The sequence below is a fragment of the Rhinoraja longicauda genome, chromosome 22 (genome assembly GCF_053455715.1).
Source record: "Rhinoraja longicauda isolate Sanriku21f chromosome 22, sRhiLon1.1, whole genome shotgun sequence".
Taxonomy (NCBI): Eukaryota; Metazoa; Chordata; class Chondrichthyes; order Rajiformes; family Arhynchobatidae; genus Rhinoraja; species Rhinoraja longicauda.
Genome location: NC_135974.1, coordinates 13,993,679 through 14,011,169, shown reverse-complemented (window position 1 = coordinate 14,011,169; position 17,491 = coordinate 13,993,679). Strand labels below are relative to the sequence as shown.

Genomic DNA, 17,491 nt, shown 5'->3' with positions numbered 1-17,491 from the left:
TATGGTATTGGCCAGGTGATGAGCAGTGCCACTTGGCATTCAGACCAAAGAGTTCAATCTTGGTTTCATGAGAATCTTGTTTCTCATGGTCTGAGAGTCCTCTAGGTGCCTTTTGGCAAACTCCAAGCAGGCTGCCATGTGCCTTTTACTGAGGAATGGCTTCCGTCTGGCCACTCAACCATAAAGGCCTGATTGGTGGAGTGTTGCAGATATAGTTGTCCTTCTGGATAATCAATGGAAGCAGGATGAAAATACACTCAATTTTGAGTGTCATAGCAAAGGGTCTGAATACTTGTGTAAATGTGATATTTCAGTTATTTCTTTTTAATTACTTTACAAAAATGTCTAAACACCTGTTTTTGCTTTTTTATTATGGGGTATTGGGGTAAGGTTCTCCCATCTTCACAGAGGTACTTTGGAGCTCTGTCAGAGTGACCATTGGGTTCTTGGTCACCTCCCTGACCAAGGCCCTTCTCCCCCGATTGCTCAGTTTGGCCGGGTCTATGAAGAGTCCTGGTGGTTCCAAAGTTCTTCTATTTAAGAATGACAGAGGCCACTGTGCTCTTCGAGACCTGCAATGTTGCAGAAATCGTTTTATACCCTTCTCCAGATCTGTGTCTCGACACAATCCTGTCTCAGAGGACTATGGACAATTCCTTCATCTTCATGGCTTGGTTTTTGCTCTGACATGCACTGCTAACTGTGGAACCATATATAGACAGGTGCGTGCCTTTCCAAATCATGTTCAATCAACTTAATTTACCACTGGGGGACTCCAATCAAGCTGGAGAAACATCTCAAGGATAATCAATGGAAATAGGATGAACATAAGCTCAATTTTGAGTGTCCTAGCAAAGGGTCTGAGTACTTATGTAAATGTGATATTTCAGTTATTTATTTTTAATTACTTTGCAAAAATATCTAAACACCTGTTTTTGCTTTTTTATTATGGGGTATTGTGTGTAGATTAATTATAAAAAATGAATTTAATCCATTTTAAAATAAGGTTGTAATGTAGCAAAATGTGGAAAAAGTGAAGGGATTTGAATACTTTCTGAATGCACTGTATATATATTTTTTTTTAATGGCAGAGTGGGACAGGCACAAGCAAGGGCTGACATCCAAGAAAAAGTAAACCATCACGAGTTAAGAAGCTAACAATATTTTTGGTTGATTTTGAGTTTACTCAACTGCCAAGATGAACTGTTTTTCACACCCCACCGCCTCCCCACCTTGAGATGTATTTTACAGTTTAATAGGACCTCTTGTATCAGCTGATAGCACAACTCTTTGGGAGTCAAGAGTTTGGCCCTAATCAAGGCAGAAACCACACAACTATAATGGGCAAGTATGCTGCAAGGTCCAAAGGAACTGTTTCCTTCTCTCCGAGGCCAACTCGTGAAATAATGGAAGAAATGCTAGTTTTGCTGGAAATTTAATTTGCATTTAATATTTGTTTTATTTATGTTTCTAACAGTCCATGGTGCTTTGGAGACACGGGAGGGGTATAATTAGTGGGGCAGAGGTGTATTGTTGAACTATTATCACGTGACCTCGTTGGTCCTGCAAGGATAATCCAACTAGACTCTGGAACCAAGGGTGCCAGGAAAATTGTTGGTGGATCTGTACATGAATTATTCCAATTAGAATAATCTCAACAAGTGTGCAAATACCTTTTTGGTTTTATAATAATTTCATTATTGTGCCATCTGCTAAAAATCTCAAGGAATTTGATATGTGTACAACAGGATTTGATTCGAGTGTTTTAAACAGTTCGTCCTCCGACATGGTGCCCCGATACTTGGTGATTGTTTTTGATTCAAACGTTCCTCAGTTGTCTAAACTGCACACCGGATATTTCACAGAAAAATGAAACACTGGTCTACCTGTCTTGACAAGACGTACCCCCCAGTTTGCACACTTGTTAAAAGCCGAGTCAAAGATATGCATCAACTTTGATGTCTATGTACTGACAAAGCTTCCAAATATAGATTGCACAGGGTACAATCTTTTCAAAGTAGACAATGAGTGATACGAGACAAAAAGGAGAGAAGCTTAAATTACAGATGTGGAAAGCTTCTAAAAAGTGCAAAGATACAAATTATTAGCCTGAGCTTGGCAGTATTATTGCAAAACACAGAAAAGAGGAAGCGTTTGAAATTAATGAACTCAAATGTGTCAACTGCGGAAACACTGACTCCAACAATTGAGGGGATGTCATTAAATGGACAACAGAAGCCAGTGGTAAATTGAAGAATTACATAATTGAATACTAAGGTGCTTCCCCAATCACTCATGCCATCAATGCGCTTTCCAAAAAAATGAAAAGGTTGTGAAAAATTATTCTTCCATACATATAGTCGCATTAAACCGGGATGTCAAATAACCCACTGCTGGTAACTGAACCAAACAATACAAAAACAACCTGAGCGATTACATTCTCACTCAAATTAGAAACGTGGTAGATTCTAAATTAACTTCAAAGAACTGAGAAAATAACATACCACTTCATTGCCGGGCTAAGCTAGAACTGAGTGCGGGATCTTTCAAATCAGCTGTACATCCTTTTGGGTACACAAAAAAATTCCATAGCATTTTGTGAGGTAGAATTATTGGACTCCTAGTGTGGATTATTCAAAGCAACACTACAACAATTTTGATCATTTCTCTGCATGTTTGAAACTTAGCTGTGCAAATTGGCTATTGTATTTCCAACTATTACAATAACTACTTTTAGTTTGATTCATTGGCAGGGGGAGATTTTGGGGACATTCTGGAGGCTACAAAATACAATTTACTTTTCAGAGAAGGAAATTATAAATTCCTTCCCCACCCCACAATATACCAGTTAAATTCTGAAGGCAGATATTTCTGCCCACTGTAATAAAAGCTGTTGGAAGAGGATGCACAGTGGCAATGTCTATCCTTTGAAATTATTGTTATTGCTTCTGACAAATCTGCCTCCATGCGTTGTCCATTGAGAAACTGCTGAAGTACAAAGTGAAAAGAATCACCAACCTATGGTAAAACAAAGTTCTATAGGTTAAAATAAATCTGTAGTTTGATAGCATTGTATTCCAGTAAGATGAAGATGGAAAGTAGAATCCCCCAACAACTACAGATGCATTTTATCGGGGTGCATCACAGCATGGTTTGGGAACGGTTCCATCCAAGACTGCATGTAATTGCAGAGAATTGTGGATGCAGCCCAGACCATTATGTAAACCAACCTCTCTTCCATCGACTCCATTTACACCTCATGCTGCCATGACAAGCCCACCAGCAAAATCAAGGGTGAGTCGCACAACCGCCCACTCTTGTCCCCTTTCCCATGAGGCTAGGGGTATAGAAGTACAAAAAATGCACACCTCCAGATTCAGGGACCGTTTCTTCCCAGTTGTTATCAGGTAACTGAACCATCCTACCAACAAGGGAGCAGTCCTGAGCTACGATCTGCCTCATTGGAGGTTCTCGTACTATCTTTGATTGGTCTTTACTGGATTTTATCTTGCACCAAAAGTTATTCATGTTATTCCCTTTATCATGTATCTGGACATTGTGGATGGCTCGATTGTAATGATGTATAGTCTTTCCGCTGACAGGTTAGCACGCAACAAAAGCTTTTCATTGTACCTCGGTACACAAGACAACTAAACTCAAAGTAATACATTTGTGTACCAAATAATGAAGGTTGATTCTGAAAAACACTATAGAAAAACTTTTATTTAGTCCACTGCTGGGTAAATAAAGAATGCAAAGGAGACAACCAAGCTCAACTTCTAACTTACTTTGATGGTAACCTTTCTCATTTATGTCCCAGAACCAAATGATTAAATCCTTGACTCCTTGGGCCAAGGTCGGGGGAAATGAAGAATGTGTCACATCATGATTTAATTTGGCTAGATGAACGTTATACCAGTGAGTGACCGGATCTTATAGAGAAGGTTCAAGATCTGATCTCTCTTCAGTTACAAGATAGACAAGCTGAAGTCAAGGGAAACGAGTTGCAAATTGCCTCTGCAGCCACAATAACTGGAGAAATTAGGCAGCACCTTTGCATTTCAACAAGATTGCTAATCAACAGCAGAGGTTTGGCAAACACAGAACTGGGAGTGGGTGTGTTGCCCACCCCACTGCAGGATAGTTTTTTGATACAAGCCTTCTTGGCTCTTGCATGAGAAAGACCCAAGAACTTTGGTATCCTGTTGAGCCACAGCCTTGCAAATAGATCAGTATTTTCAGAGGGTAGGTAAGCAAGTGGAAAAAACTGACAAGAAAAATAAAATAATATTCAAAAAAGATTCATCTAGACCACCACAACCAAGACAAAAATGCAACAAGGACAGCATTTCAAACACAACCAAGAAAGGTGCAATATTACCAGAACACTTATCATAGCCAAAGCTTTTAAAAGACCATGCTTCGATGGAGAACCTTTGGTAAACTTACACATGTTGTGCTTGCTCTTCCGGCTGCTGAGATCCACTGTTCTTTTTCTTCTGCGAACGCGATGGCTTCTTCTTCTTGGGTTTGGTGACAGCCTGGTTGTTCTGTTTGTTGGTCATAGCAAACTGCGCCGATGTAATATCACTCTGCAGCAAGTTGACGAGCAATGGACTTGTCAGAGTGACATCTTTATTGTTTGGAAAACCAGAGGCAGTGACCAAAGATACCTGACTTCCACTTGCTGTTGTGCTGTAAGGAGAACTGAAGGTCATACCATGGGCTGCAAAATGGGAACCAGCAGAGTTACCTGGCTGCATGGTTTGCAAATGAGAGGCAACTGCATTTTGCTGCATTTGAAGATCAGGCAGCATCTGTGTTACATTGATGTCACTGGTTGATGTTGTATGATCACCATGCTGCTGAGTTATGTGAGGTACTGATGTTCTCAGCCCTTGTCCTTGCATGCCAATCCCTTGAGAATTCCCATTCAGAGGATTCTGCTGGATCATCTGTGTGGAAAATTGAACGATATTACTCTGCGAGTTTGTGGCAGGTCCCCTCATCATCTGGCCCGGCCCCACTATTAAGTTTTGTTGGTTCTGATTAGTGAAACCTTGTTTGTTTCCCCGCACCTGACTAACAACAATCTGCTCAGGGAGCCCCATCATCTGGCTCTGCTGCAAGATGACTTGACCTTGAGGTCCTATTAACTGCCCATGAGTCGTCATTATTTGCTGACCCTGCTGTGAATGCAACTGCTTGGGTGGAGTCATCCTCTGTCCAGATGCAACGACGTTGTGGCCTTGGGACGTCGCCATCATCATTTGGTTTTGGATGAGCTGAGGACGAGAAATAATCATCTGGCTTGACGGATGAAGACCTTGAGTTTGAACATTCATCACCTGGCCTTGTGAAGATGCAATTTGCTGATGCATCCCAATAAACTGCGACTGAAGGCCCTGTTGCCCTTGCATGTTACCCATATTCACTTGAGTATTAATAGACTGCTGGTTATTCATACTCCCATGAAGTCCAAGAAGATTTGCTTGCATCATATTCGTTGGCCCATGAGACTGTACATTCATGGGATTTTGGGAAGCAGCAATATTTGGACCACCTAGAAACAAAATTGCAAAAGTACAGTGAACTTTTGAAATTAATTATGCATGTATCAATTTCTCACATTTCTCTTGTGACACAAGGGGGCATTTGCCCCAAAACTCTGCCGACCTTCTGCTGAGAGTAATTCTATTTCTTCATTTAAATGAGGAAGTCCTCTTCCTCTCGATAATATTCAGAATAGCAAAGTCTGTTCATAAATACTAAATACACTCAAAAATCAAGTATGATTATAGGGCTACCAGTCAGTTAACCACGACTATTAACCCCCACATTTCTCCCTTGACCAAGACCCAAACATTAACCCAATCATTTTTTTCCAGAAGAGCCAACCTGGATGCGGTGCATTCTGATTAGGCGGCCCCTGCAGAATACCACTGTTCATCGACGTGGCGGATGCAACTGCTTGGTTTATCTGTGATTGAGTGAAGTTATGATTAGGCTGACCAGGAGGAAAGGTTGGTGGAAGACGCTTTGGCATGCCTGAAACAAGGAGAAATGGACACAAATTTTCATTTAACTAGAATTGCTAAATTTAATTCCACCACCAGATATATTGCTGGAAGCGAAAACTCTGACATATTGAAGGCATTTTACAACCCTGAAACATCCTAAAATATTTGACGTCCCGGAATACAGCCAGCTTGTAGAGCTGCTGGTTCAATTCCAACAACCCATGTTTAATCCCGATCTAGATCCAGTCATACAGGTGGAAACAGGCTCTTCGACCCAACTTGCCCACAATGACCAACATGCCCCATCTACACTAGTCGCACCTGACTGCCTTTCGCCCATATTCCTCTAAATCTATCCATCCATGTACCTGTCTAAATGCTTCGTAAATGTTGCGATAGTACCTGCCCCAACTACCAGCAGCTCTGGTGCCGTTTGTGTAGAGTTTGCACGTTCTGTTATTGTGTGGATTCCCTCCAAGTGCTCTGGTTTCCACCCATATGTCAAAGATGTGTGGGTTGGTAGGAATGACCATAAATTGTTTGTGGTGTGTATGAGAGTGGTAGAATCTTGTGGACAGCCAATGGAAACGGACGATTTAATAAAAGGACGGTATAAATAAGTGTTTAATGGGTGGCCCAGACATGATGGGCTGACAGAGCTGTTCCTTTGCTACTCGACAAAGCCATTGTTTTAATGTGGGAATCACAACAGGGCTGTTATCAGGAAAAAATAACCATCCTACCAACAAATAGAGAGCAGTCCTGAGCTACCATCTACCTCATTTAAATCACTCAAGATTATCTTTAATCAGACTTTACCTTGCACTAAAGGTTATTTCCTTTATCATATATCTGTACACTGTGGACGGCTCGATTGCAATCAGTCTTTCCGCTGACTGGTTAGCACGCAACAAAAAGCTTTTCACTCGGTACACGTGACAATAAACTAAACTAAAGATACAAAAGACCAACAAAATAAAAAGGAAATGATTGAACAGATGTCTCAAAATTGGCCGCAATTTTCCTCAATTTATCAGCTAACAATGGTTTACATTTAAAAAAAAGTGCTTCCAACTATATCACTGAAGGTTTAAGATTAAAAATAGGTCAAATACTTACCTCCTAAGGTGGAATGGGAGCTCTGTGCCAGCTGATTTGCCTGCATCATAAACCCAGCGGCCAAGTTTCCTTGCTGAACAATGGGCCCTCGGTTTGGAGAACTCTGGCACACAGCTGGCTGAAATGTCTGGGAGAGGGAACTGCTCTGTGGTGTTCTCGGCCCAAGGTGCTGCTGTGGCTGGTTGACTGTTGGAGAGGAAGGGGAGCTTTGCTGGAAAGTAGAAGGAGACGAGGCCGGAGACTTGTTAGTGAGGTGAGCTTGCTGCAGGGGTGTAGGAACTCGGGGTGGTCCTCCCTGGTGACTCTTCGGCGGTGGTGATGCAAACTGTGGTGAGGTGCACGGCTGAGAAAAGGTTTGATGAGCCTGTGATGTTTGTTGACTTCCAAAGGGGTATGGAGGTGGAGGATGAGCAGGGGTCTGTACTGTTGCCAGGGGAGGCCTTGCCTGAAGCTGTTGGGGCTGCATTTGACCAGGCATGGGAGCCTTCTTCCATATTGGATTTGCCAAAGTTCCCAAAGCACCCTGGGTGACTGGGGATTGGATCGCCGCTGAAGGCACTTGGTTCCACGTGCCACCAATGGAAATCTGAGCTGGATTAAATGGAGAATGCCCTCCTTGTAATTGGTGCTGCTGCAGATTGGCTGGTGCTATCTGCCGGTTAGTTGACATTGCTTGTACAATGTGAGGCTGCTGGGGCAATGATCCGGAGTGGTGCCCCGATGCTTGAATGTTTAGAGTTGAGAGCACCGAATCCATACCTGCTTAAAATATGAAACGTAATTTTCAAACTGTAAATTAAAATATCCTAAAGCTTTCCAATATATTTCCACGCTTCAAAAGCATTTCACTGGCATGCCACACGGCCTGACCCACTGGAGTTCCTCTACTACGGTGGCGCAGCAGTAGAGTTGCTGCCATACAGCGCTAGAGACCCAGGTTCGATCCTGACTACGGTTGCTGTGCACACGGAGTTTGTACATTCTCACCGTAATCTGTGGGGATTTTCTCTGGGTGCTCCGGTTTCCACCCTACACTCCAAAGACATACAGGCTTGTAGGTTAATTGGCCTGGTAAAAATTGTAAATTGTCCCTAGTGTGTGTAGGATGGTGTTAGTATCCGGGGATCGCTGGTTGGCGTGGACTCAGTGGGCCTGTTTCTACGCTGTATCTCTGAACTAAACTAAGAAATAATACATTCTGATATTACAACGGAAACTAAGTTCTACTAACATTTTTCAGGACTTGATGCCTGAGCTATAGGGAGAGGTAGTGCAGGCTAGGACTGTATTCTTTAGAATGTAGGAGGATGAGAGGTGATCTTGCAACAGTGTACAAGATCGTGAGGGGAATTGATCGAGTTGATGCACAGATTCATTTACCCAGAGTACATTGTTCCAATATCAATACTACCTAATATTACCCAGAATTCCACGGAGGGTGCTGGGTATATGAAATGAGCTGCCAGAGGAGGAAGTTGAGGTAGAAACTAAAACAACATTTAAAAGGCATTTGGACAGGTACATGAATAGGAAAGGTTTCGAGGGTCTCGACCTGAAACGTCCATTCCTGCTCTCCAGAGATGCTGCCGGTCCCGCTGAGTTACTCCAGCATTTTGTGTCTACCTAAGGTTTAGAGGGATATGGGTCAAATGTGGGCAGATAGGACTAGTGTAGATGGGGGACCCTAGTTGGCATGGGCAAACTGGGCCAAAGGGCCTGTCTCCTTGCTGTATAACGCATACTCTATGATTAATCAAATAAGATTTGGAGATTAGCTGTACTAATTTTTTTAATTTGACATTACAACACTATACAACTCTTTAAAGAGGTAACAAATACGACTTTTGAATGCCCTTGGGAAATTTCAGATAGAAACAAGAAGAGAAAATGCTGAACATACTCAGCATACCAGTCAGATTCAGTGGAGGGGGAAACAGAATTAATAATTCAGCTCTGTCTTTGGGTCTTTGTCCTAAAACATTAATTGTTTCGCTCTCCACAGAAGTTGCCTGACTCACCATGTTTCTAGCATTTTTCATTTCCATTTCGGAATTTCACCATCAGATGCGTTTTGGATTTCACCACTTGGAAGAAACTGAGCTGGAGGTCTTTACAAAAAGCAGTATTTTATTGCGCAGAGGCTGTGCAAGCCAAACTTACAGATGTTGTTATAGTTTTGAAACATTGAAATAGCCCAAATCATCAGTTGCAAAATAAACTGCAACTGAAAGCACTTCCTTAACAGGCGCTCAAATATTTCAATTTTAAAAAATGCACCATTTTCATGATCACATCAATTTAGAGCCCTTGGTCGCTGACAACTTGGCAAGCAAAACCCTCAAGCAAAAAGTGGTAAGAGAAGGGCAGTGGCAACTTGCCCCTTTTTCTGGTACTAGATTGATAATAGTAGCAGTTAGCTTGGAAGTAAGAAGCTTGTGTGCCAATTCTTAAAGCATCATAATGTCAGAGTCATGGAGCATGGAAACAGGCTCTTCGGTTCAACTTTCCCATACCAACCAAGGTGCCCCATCTAAACTAGTCCCACCAGCCCGCATTTGGCCCATATCCCAGGAACCTTCCCGATCAATGTACCTGTACAAATGTCTTTATTAATGCTATTATAGCACCTGCCTCAACTGCTTTTTCTGGCAACTCGTTCTATATAGCCACTATCCTCTGTGTGAAAGAATTGCCCCACAGGTTCCAATGAAATCTTTCCCCGCCCACCTTAAACCTTATAACCAACAAATATTTATATGTAATTATATTTACAAATATATAAATATGTGTTGGTTATAAGGTTTTATATATAAAATTGTGATTTTATTTTTGTTTGCTCATCCCTCTTACCTAACCTTTTGAGCAACACTAACTGCTGTTGTAAATTTTGTTTTCATAGGGTCTATGAAAGGTTAGAATAGTGGTCTTTAAATGCTCTTGACCTGATTTCTTTATTTAATATAATTATATACATACATATACACATATATATACATAAATGATTATTTTAAATAATCCTATATATATGTATATACATGATTACTTTAGATAATCATGTATATACCAACCTTAACCAACCTGATCTCCCGGTGGCTGAGCATTTCAACTCCCCCTCCCACTCCCAGTCTGACCTTTGTCATGGGCCTCCTCCAGTGCCATAGTGAGGCCCACTGGAAATTGGAGGAACAGCACCTCATATTTCGCTTGGGCAGCTTGCAGCCCAGCGGTATGAACATTGACTTCTCCAACTTTAGATAGTTCCTCTGTCCCTCACTTCCCCTCCCCCTTCCCAGTTCTCCCTCTATCTTCCTGTCTCCACCTATATCCTTCCTTTGTCCCGCCCCCCTGACATCAGTCTGAAGAAGGGTCTCGACCCGAAACGTCACCCATTCCTTCTCTCCTGAGATGCTGCCTAACCTGCAGAGTTACTCCAGCATTTTGTGAATAAATACCTAGGATTATATTAAATAAGGAAATCAGGTCCAGAACATTTAAAGACCATTATTCTAACCTTTCATGGACCCTATGAAAATAAAATTTACAACAGTAGTGAGTGTTGCTCATAAGGTTAGGTAAGAGGGATGAGCAAACAAAAAAAAAAAATCACAATTTTAATCCGGGTTTTGCACTATATCATGGGATAGCTGGGGTGAATAGTCAATACTTTTCCATTGAAACCTGCAATCTAGGGGTCAGTTTTTAAATAATCCACTATTTTGAAACTTTTCTCCTTCCTTGCAACAAAGCTGCGCACTGACAATGTTAAAAGTATTCCCAGTTATGGAAAGTGGTAGTTCATAAATTTGTATAACAGTTGGAAAGCATGAAGGTGTATTTTCATATAAACAAATACTTTAGTAACCAAGGACTAATTTGCAAGAGTGTCAAAAACCTCATGTTTATGCCATAATACTGCATCGAGGAAAACAAGATCGAAAAAATGTACATTCCTAAAATGTTCAAAATCTGCATACAAAAGTCCACAATTAAAACTGAAAGAATTGTTCTAACTGAGAGCCATTTGGTCTGACAGTGCAATTACCTGCAAGAAACAAGTTTTAAATGCAAAACATTCCCGTTCTTACCAGGTTGAGCGGTGGGTCGAGTGGAGGGATGCGGTAATCTATTTTGCATCATCTCTGAACTTGCTCCACTGCCGACCAAGGAAGCTGCCATGTTGCTGCTCGAGTGAAGCATGGGAGCAGATGGATTGTTAACTCTAATCAAACCTATTTTAAAAAATAGAGCACAGAATTACAATCCTGTTGAATAGTTTTAGTTTTAGAAATACAGCATGGAAACAGGGCCTTCAGCCCACTGAGTCCACAACGACTACTGATCATCCATTGACACTAGTTATCCCACTTCCTCGTCCACTCCCTGCACACGAGGAGCAATTTACAGAAGCCAATTAACCTACAAACCTACACGTCTTTGGAATGTGGGAGAAAACCAGAGCACTCGGAGGAAACCCACACAGTCACGAGTAAGTGCAAACTTGACACAGACAGCACCCGAGGTCAGGATCGAACCCGGGACTCTAGTGTTGTTGGGCAGTGGCACTACCACCTGCGTCAGTGTGCCACCCCTATTTTGGCAAATTCTAATTGCATCAACAGTACTTGCACCGGGACAAACTTTTTCTCCCAAATTATAATTCTTCCTGTTCCTAATCACACCATCTCAACATCAACAAGCACGTGTGCAATTTTAAAATCTTTGTAAAAGCTTTCGGTCCTCAGGAGGATTCTTTTTCCAGACAATGTAATCCCTAAACATAGACAGTTGCCGTATTATCAGATACAAATTATTTTACCACCAGATCAAAACTGATCACTTTAAACACAGGTCATTAATTGCCTCCCTGGCTATGTAGCACAATTCTTTAACCAATTGATAATGTCCCATTTTCATTGTCACCTTCATTTCAGCCATGTTTATCAATCTTATAGCTCTTAGGAATCTATATATAACTCAGGTTTCCTTGAATTAAATCATTTAATTCAAATCATTTAAAATAAAACATGCCAAATATCCATTTACCTACAGTATTTATGTACAAGGATGGAAATAAATTATGAATACAGAAAATGAATGCTTGAAAGTATTGACAGCAAAATTTTGGAATTACTTAAGAGGGTTAGATGCTTGATGGAGATAGCTCAAAGGGACTTTCTTGTTCACAATTATCTTGTGACCTTTTATCTTATACCACCTGCGTGGGTTTTCTCCGAGATCTTCGGTTTCCTCCCACACTCCAAAGACGTACAGGTTTGTAGGTTAATTGGCTGGGTAAATGTAAAAATTGTCCCTAGTGGGTGTAGGATAGTGTTAATGTGCGGGGATCGCTGGGCGGCACGGACTTGGAGGGCCGAAAAGGCCTGTTTCCGGCTGTATATATATGATATGATATGATCATCATATGATATGATGATATGATCACCATCAGTCAAAAGAAAACATCTAAAGGCATGTGTTATTTCAAGCAACGGATCATAGAACTACATTTTAAATGGACCATTTTGGCATTGCTCCAAAATACCTTGTCCTCCTTGCAAGGAAAATCCTGGTTCCATTCTGATCGGATTCACTGGCCCATTTACTCTGATATCTTGGGCTCTCTGCTGTACCAAAGCCAAATTAATAACTCCTTCACCTGAAAAAAAAAAGTTTTGGACATTTGAAATACATTGGACAAAAACTTTTGTATAGATAATTGCCTCGACTGACTGAAATATTTTTGTCGATCAAAGGGATCTACAAAAGTCACTGCCTCAAAAAGGCAGCCAGCATCATCAGTGACCTACACCATCCTGGGCACACTATCATTTCTCTCCTGCCATTGGGAATTTGGTATAGGAGCCTGAAAATTGTAACATCCAGGAGCAGCTTCTTAACTACAACCATCAGGCTATTAAAGACTATAACCTCCGAACAGGCTCTGGTCAATATACAGTGCCCTCCATAATGTTTGGGACAAAGACCCATCGTTTATTTATTTGCCTCTGTACTCCACAATTTGAGATTTGTAATAGAAAAAAATCACGTGGTTAAAGTGCACATTGCCAAATTTTAATAAAGGCCATTTTTATACATTTTGGTTTCACCATGTAGAAATTACAGCAGTGTTTATACATAGTCCCCACATTTCAAGGCACCACAATGTTTGAGATACAGCAATGTCATGTAAATGAAAGTAGTCATGTTTAGTGTTTTGTTGCATATCCTTTGTATGCAATAACTGCTTGAAGTCTGCGATTCATGGACATCACCAGTGGCTGGGTGTCTTCTCTGGTGATGCTCTGCCAGGCCTGTATTGCAGCCATCTTTAAGCTTATGCATGTTTTGGGGGCTAGTCCCCATCAGTTTTCTCTTCAGCATATAAAAGGCATGCTCAATTGGGTTCAGATTGGGTGATTGACTTGGCCATTCAAGAATTGACCATTTTTTAGCATTGAAATACTCCTTTGTTGCTTTAGCAGTATGTCTGGGATCATTGTCTTGCTGTAGAATGAACTGTCGGCCAATGTTTTGAGGCATTTGTTTGAACTTGAGCAGATAGGATGTGTCTATACACTTCAGAATTCATAATGCTACTACCATCAGCAGTTGTATCATCAATTAAGATAAGTGAGCCAGTACCTTCAGCAGCCATACATGCCCAGGCCATAACACCCCCACCACCGTGTTTCACAGATGAGGTGGTATGCTTTAGATCTTGGGCAGTCCCTTCTCTCCTCCATACTTTGCTCTTGCATCACTCTGATAAAGTTAATCTTCGTCTCATCTGTCCACAAGACCTTTTTTCCAGAACTATGGTTGCTCTTTTAAGCACTTCTTGGCAAACTGTAACCTGGCCATCCTATTTTTGTGGCTAACCAGTGGTTTGCATCTTGCAGCGTAGCCGCTGTATTTCTGTTCATGAAGTCTTCTGCGGACAGTGGTCATTGACAAATTCACACCCGACTCCTGAAGAGTCTTTCTGATCTGTCAGACAGGTGTTAGGGGATTTTTCTTTATTATAGAGAGTTCTTCTGTCGTCAGCTGTGGAGGTCTTCCTTGGCCTGCCAGTCCCTTTGCGATTAGTAAGCTCACCAGCGCTCTCCTTCTTAATGATGTTCCAAACAGATGATTTTGGTAAACCTCATAATGGCTTTTTCTGTCTCAATGGCTTCTTTGACACAACTTTGGTCCTCATGTTGATAAACAGCAATAAAAGTTTCCAAATGTGATGGAAAGACTGGAAAATGGGGGGACTATGTATAAACACAGCTGTAATTTCTACATCGTGAAACCAAAATGTATAAAATTACCCTTTAATAAAATCTGACAATGTGCGCTTTAACCACATGTGATTTTTTTCTATTACAAATCTCTGGAGTACAGAGGCAAATAAATAAATGATGGGTCTTTGTCCAAAAACATGGAGGGCACTGTAGTATATGGGTGTTTCCGTACATATAGCACTCAGTAGTGAAACTGAAGGCTTCCAAACTTCCAGGTTATTTTCCTGTTTTTATGTCATATATTTCCATTGTTTCATATCCTGTATCTTTAGTAGCACAGATCCTGGTGTATAGCCAAAATAATGAGATGAAGCAAAAATAAATAAATCTGTCTATACAAAGAAAAATATCAGATAGGTCCCTGTGTTTTCCTGCCTTTGTGACATTTTTCAAGCAGGATTAAATCAAATCCTTAGGCTAATTTATACCAGAAAGATTACATTAATTTTGCAATTAAATAACTCTAAACAAGCCAAATTCTTATTATGCTAATGAATGTTATCATTTATCACTCGATTAGATGGTTTTCTGGTGTCTAAAGTTTTTGCAGCACAACGCGAGTATCAGTTCCTTTGATCACGTGTGAATTAAAAGCAGAGTAACCATTTTTATATTCATTGTTTTTGTTTTAAATTGTTTACATTTTGTGTTTAAGCTTTCCATTGAAATACTTAATAATGAATAGAACTTAAAATCATGAAATAAAAATCTATTTTGCTCACCTATTTTATCGATGTCTTATTCTGTAGTCCCTCCTGTTTTTTGACATCGTCAATGCTATAACGTTTTTTTTGCACGTAATGACCCTGACCTGAACTACGGTCCTCGTGGTGGGTTACGTGCCAACATTTTGTAAGGGAGCTTGGAAATCAGTATAAGAGACAGTGTCCCAGTGGTCACGTTGTGGGCACTCTGAATAACACTGTGTTCACTTTTTTTTGCTTGGAACCATTGGTTAGTAAAAATCTTTTTGCACTTTTTCGTTCCTTTCTCGTAAATGTTGCTTCTTGTTTACTATAGAAATGTTTACATTCCGTTAAACTTTCATTGCTTGTTGCAATGTTGTTGCAAAGTGTGTGCACTGTAGTGAAGGGAATCGAAGGTGATCTGGTCCCTGATAACGCCATGTCTCGTTGAAAGTACGCTCCTGTCCACACTGATGCTTTTGGTTCCGGGCAAATTTCGAGTAAATTAACATCGAATTCAATGAAAGGTTACTATCGGCCTGCTCGGCTCGGCCCTGGGACTTTCCATCGACCGGTGGGGGCTTCAAAAAGTTGGGAGCCTCGATCACCTCATGGCACCACGGGAGAAGAATGAGGAGGAGATAAGATGCCTTCCATCACAGTGAGGGTATGCCTGGAGCAATCACTGTGATGGCTGTTTGTGTAAAAATTGTATCTGTGTGTCCTGTGCTTTTTGATGTCTACTGCCGGACCCTGACGTGAGAGGACGCTGGCGTTGTTTATTCGCCGCTTTTCCGTCAGGATAGTTTGTCTGTTTGTTTTTATGTTAATTGTCTTTGTAAAGTGCTTTGAGCACCCGATAAGGCGCTATATAAAATAAATGAATTATTATTATTATTATTATTATTATATTCTTTCTCATTTATGTATATATATTTTTTAACTTATAGATTTTTTTTTAAATTCGAGTTTTGTTTTCAAATTTTGAAAGTATTAAATTTTGGTCGATTTTTATCACAAATTAGCTCAAAAGGACCATAGGTAGGCCTATTTTTAATGCTGTGATATTTCATTATAATTTAATAACTTTCAAATCTGGCCACCCATGTCACAGGTTGACACCCTTATTTACAGAAACACCCATATATAAAAAAACTTTTGTTGTTGTTTATTATGGGTTTTACAGAAACTATGTTTACATATCTGTTGTGCTGCTGCAAGTAAGAATTTCATTGTTCCATTTTGGGACATATGACAATAAAACAATCTTGGCTCTTGGCATGGTCAGTCCAAATTAACCAAAGCCCCATGACTTTGAATTCTAATTGATAACCGACCCGAACCAAATTACAGGTAGTTGGAATCCATCAGGCATTACTTGGATAATCAAATTCAGCAAGGATAAAACTTCAGAACAGTAACGTTTACTTTAGATTTTGTTCATTGCATTGCTACACTCTTGCAAACTTTCCACCCATAGTTGTAGCATCCTATTGAATCTCTTCACAACTCAGCTGAAACATCTATTCATCTCACAATAAAACAGAGAAGACATAGGATACCTTCAATCTGAATAGAAAGAATGCCCAAGTCCCGCAACTGCTGGTTATTATTCTGAGCCAACAGTCGTAACCGCTCTGCAGCTTCTCGGGGAATATTAAACGTTACACGAACACTGTTCCATGGCTCCACTTTCCCGAGCTTCAGTTTCTTCGAATCTAGTAGAGGTCACCAAATGTTTCATAGTCGTTAATGATTTTTGACTCTCTTCATACAAAATAATTCTTCATTTAAAACTACAAACATTTTGCAGTTTGCCAGTAGGGTGCCAATTAATGCGCTACAAGGGTGAGAATATTCTGACTATCTCTGTATGATATATCTGATCTGAAGACAAAGTGCTGGAGTGGCTCAGTAGGTCAGGCAGCATTTCAGGAGAACACGGATAGGTGATGTTTCGGGTTGGGACCCTTTTTTAGGCTTATTGTTGGGGGTGGGGAGAAGAACATTTGATGAGATGAGAGGCAGGACAAATTGGCCAACACAAGTGAGGAGCGTTTCTTGATCAACAGATGGATGGACAAAGGCCAGAGATGGAAAGACAAGATGAGAGACAAAAGGACTGACGAATTGTGAAGACGGAGGAAGGAATGTAGGTGGAAGGAGAGGGGAAAAATAGGTGCAAGTCAAGTTGGGGCTTCTGTCTTTTCATCTCTGGCCTTCGTCCAACAATTAGCCCAAAGAACCCTTCTCACCTGTCTGTGTCAGCCTATTATCTGCCAGGCTTTGACCTGCCCCTCCTTTCTTCCAGCTTTCTTTCCCTGCCCCTCCACAATCAATGTAAAGTACGGTCCCGATCTGAAACGTCACCTATCCACGT

The 17,491-nt window shown here is 40.8% G+C and overlaps 1 protein-coding gene across 5 annotated transcripts in view; it reads right to left on the bottom strand.

Moving 5' to 3' along the window:
* Nucleotides 1-17,491, bottom strand: part of ncoa6 (nuclear receptor coactivator 6) — a 55,611-nt gene that overhangs the window by 18,652 nt on the left and 19,468 nt on the right. For 4 of the 5 annotated variants that reach the window (XM_078418771.1, XM_078418770.1, XM_078418766.1 and 1 more), the window contains exons 3-8: nucleotides 16,674-16,829; nucleotides 12,682-12,795; nucleotides 11,225-11,368; nucleotides 7,140-7,901; nucleotides 5,899-6,048; nucleotides 4,450-5,563 (exon numbers count right to left, since the gene is read on the bottom strand). In XM_078418771.1, the coding sequence (XP_078274897.1) occupies nucleotides 4,450-5,563; nucleotides 5,899-6,048; nucleotides 7,140-7,901; nucleotides 11,225-11,368; nucleotides 12,682-12,795; nucleotides 16,674-16,829 (2,440 nt within the window). The remainder of the gene's footprint in view (nucleotides 1-4,449; nucleotides 5,564-5,898; nucleotides 6,049-7,139; nucleotides 7,902-11,224; nucleotides 11,369-12,681; nucleotides 12,796-16,673; nucleotides 16,830-17,491) is intronic. The other variant, XM_078418767.1, reaches the window with a different exon arrangement.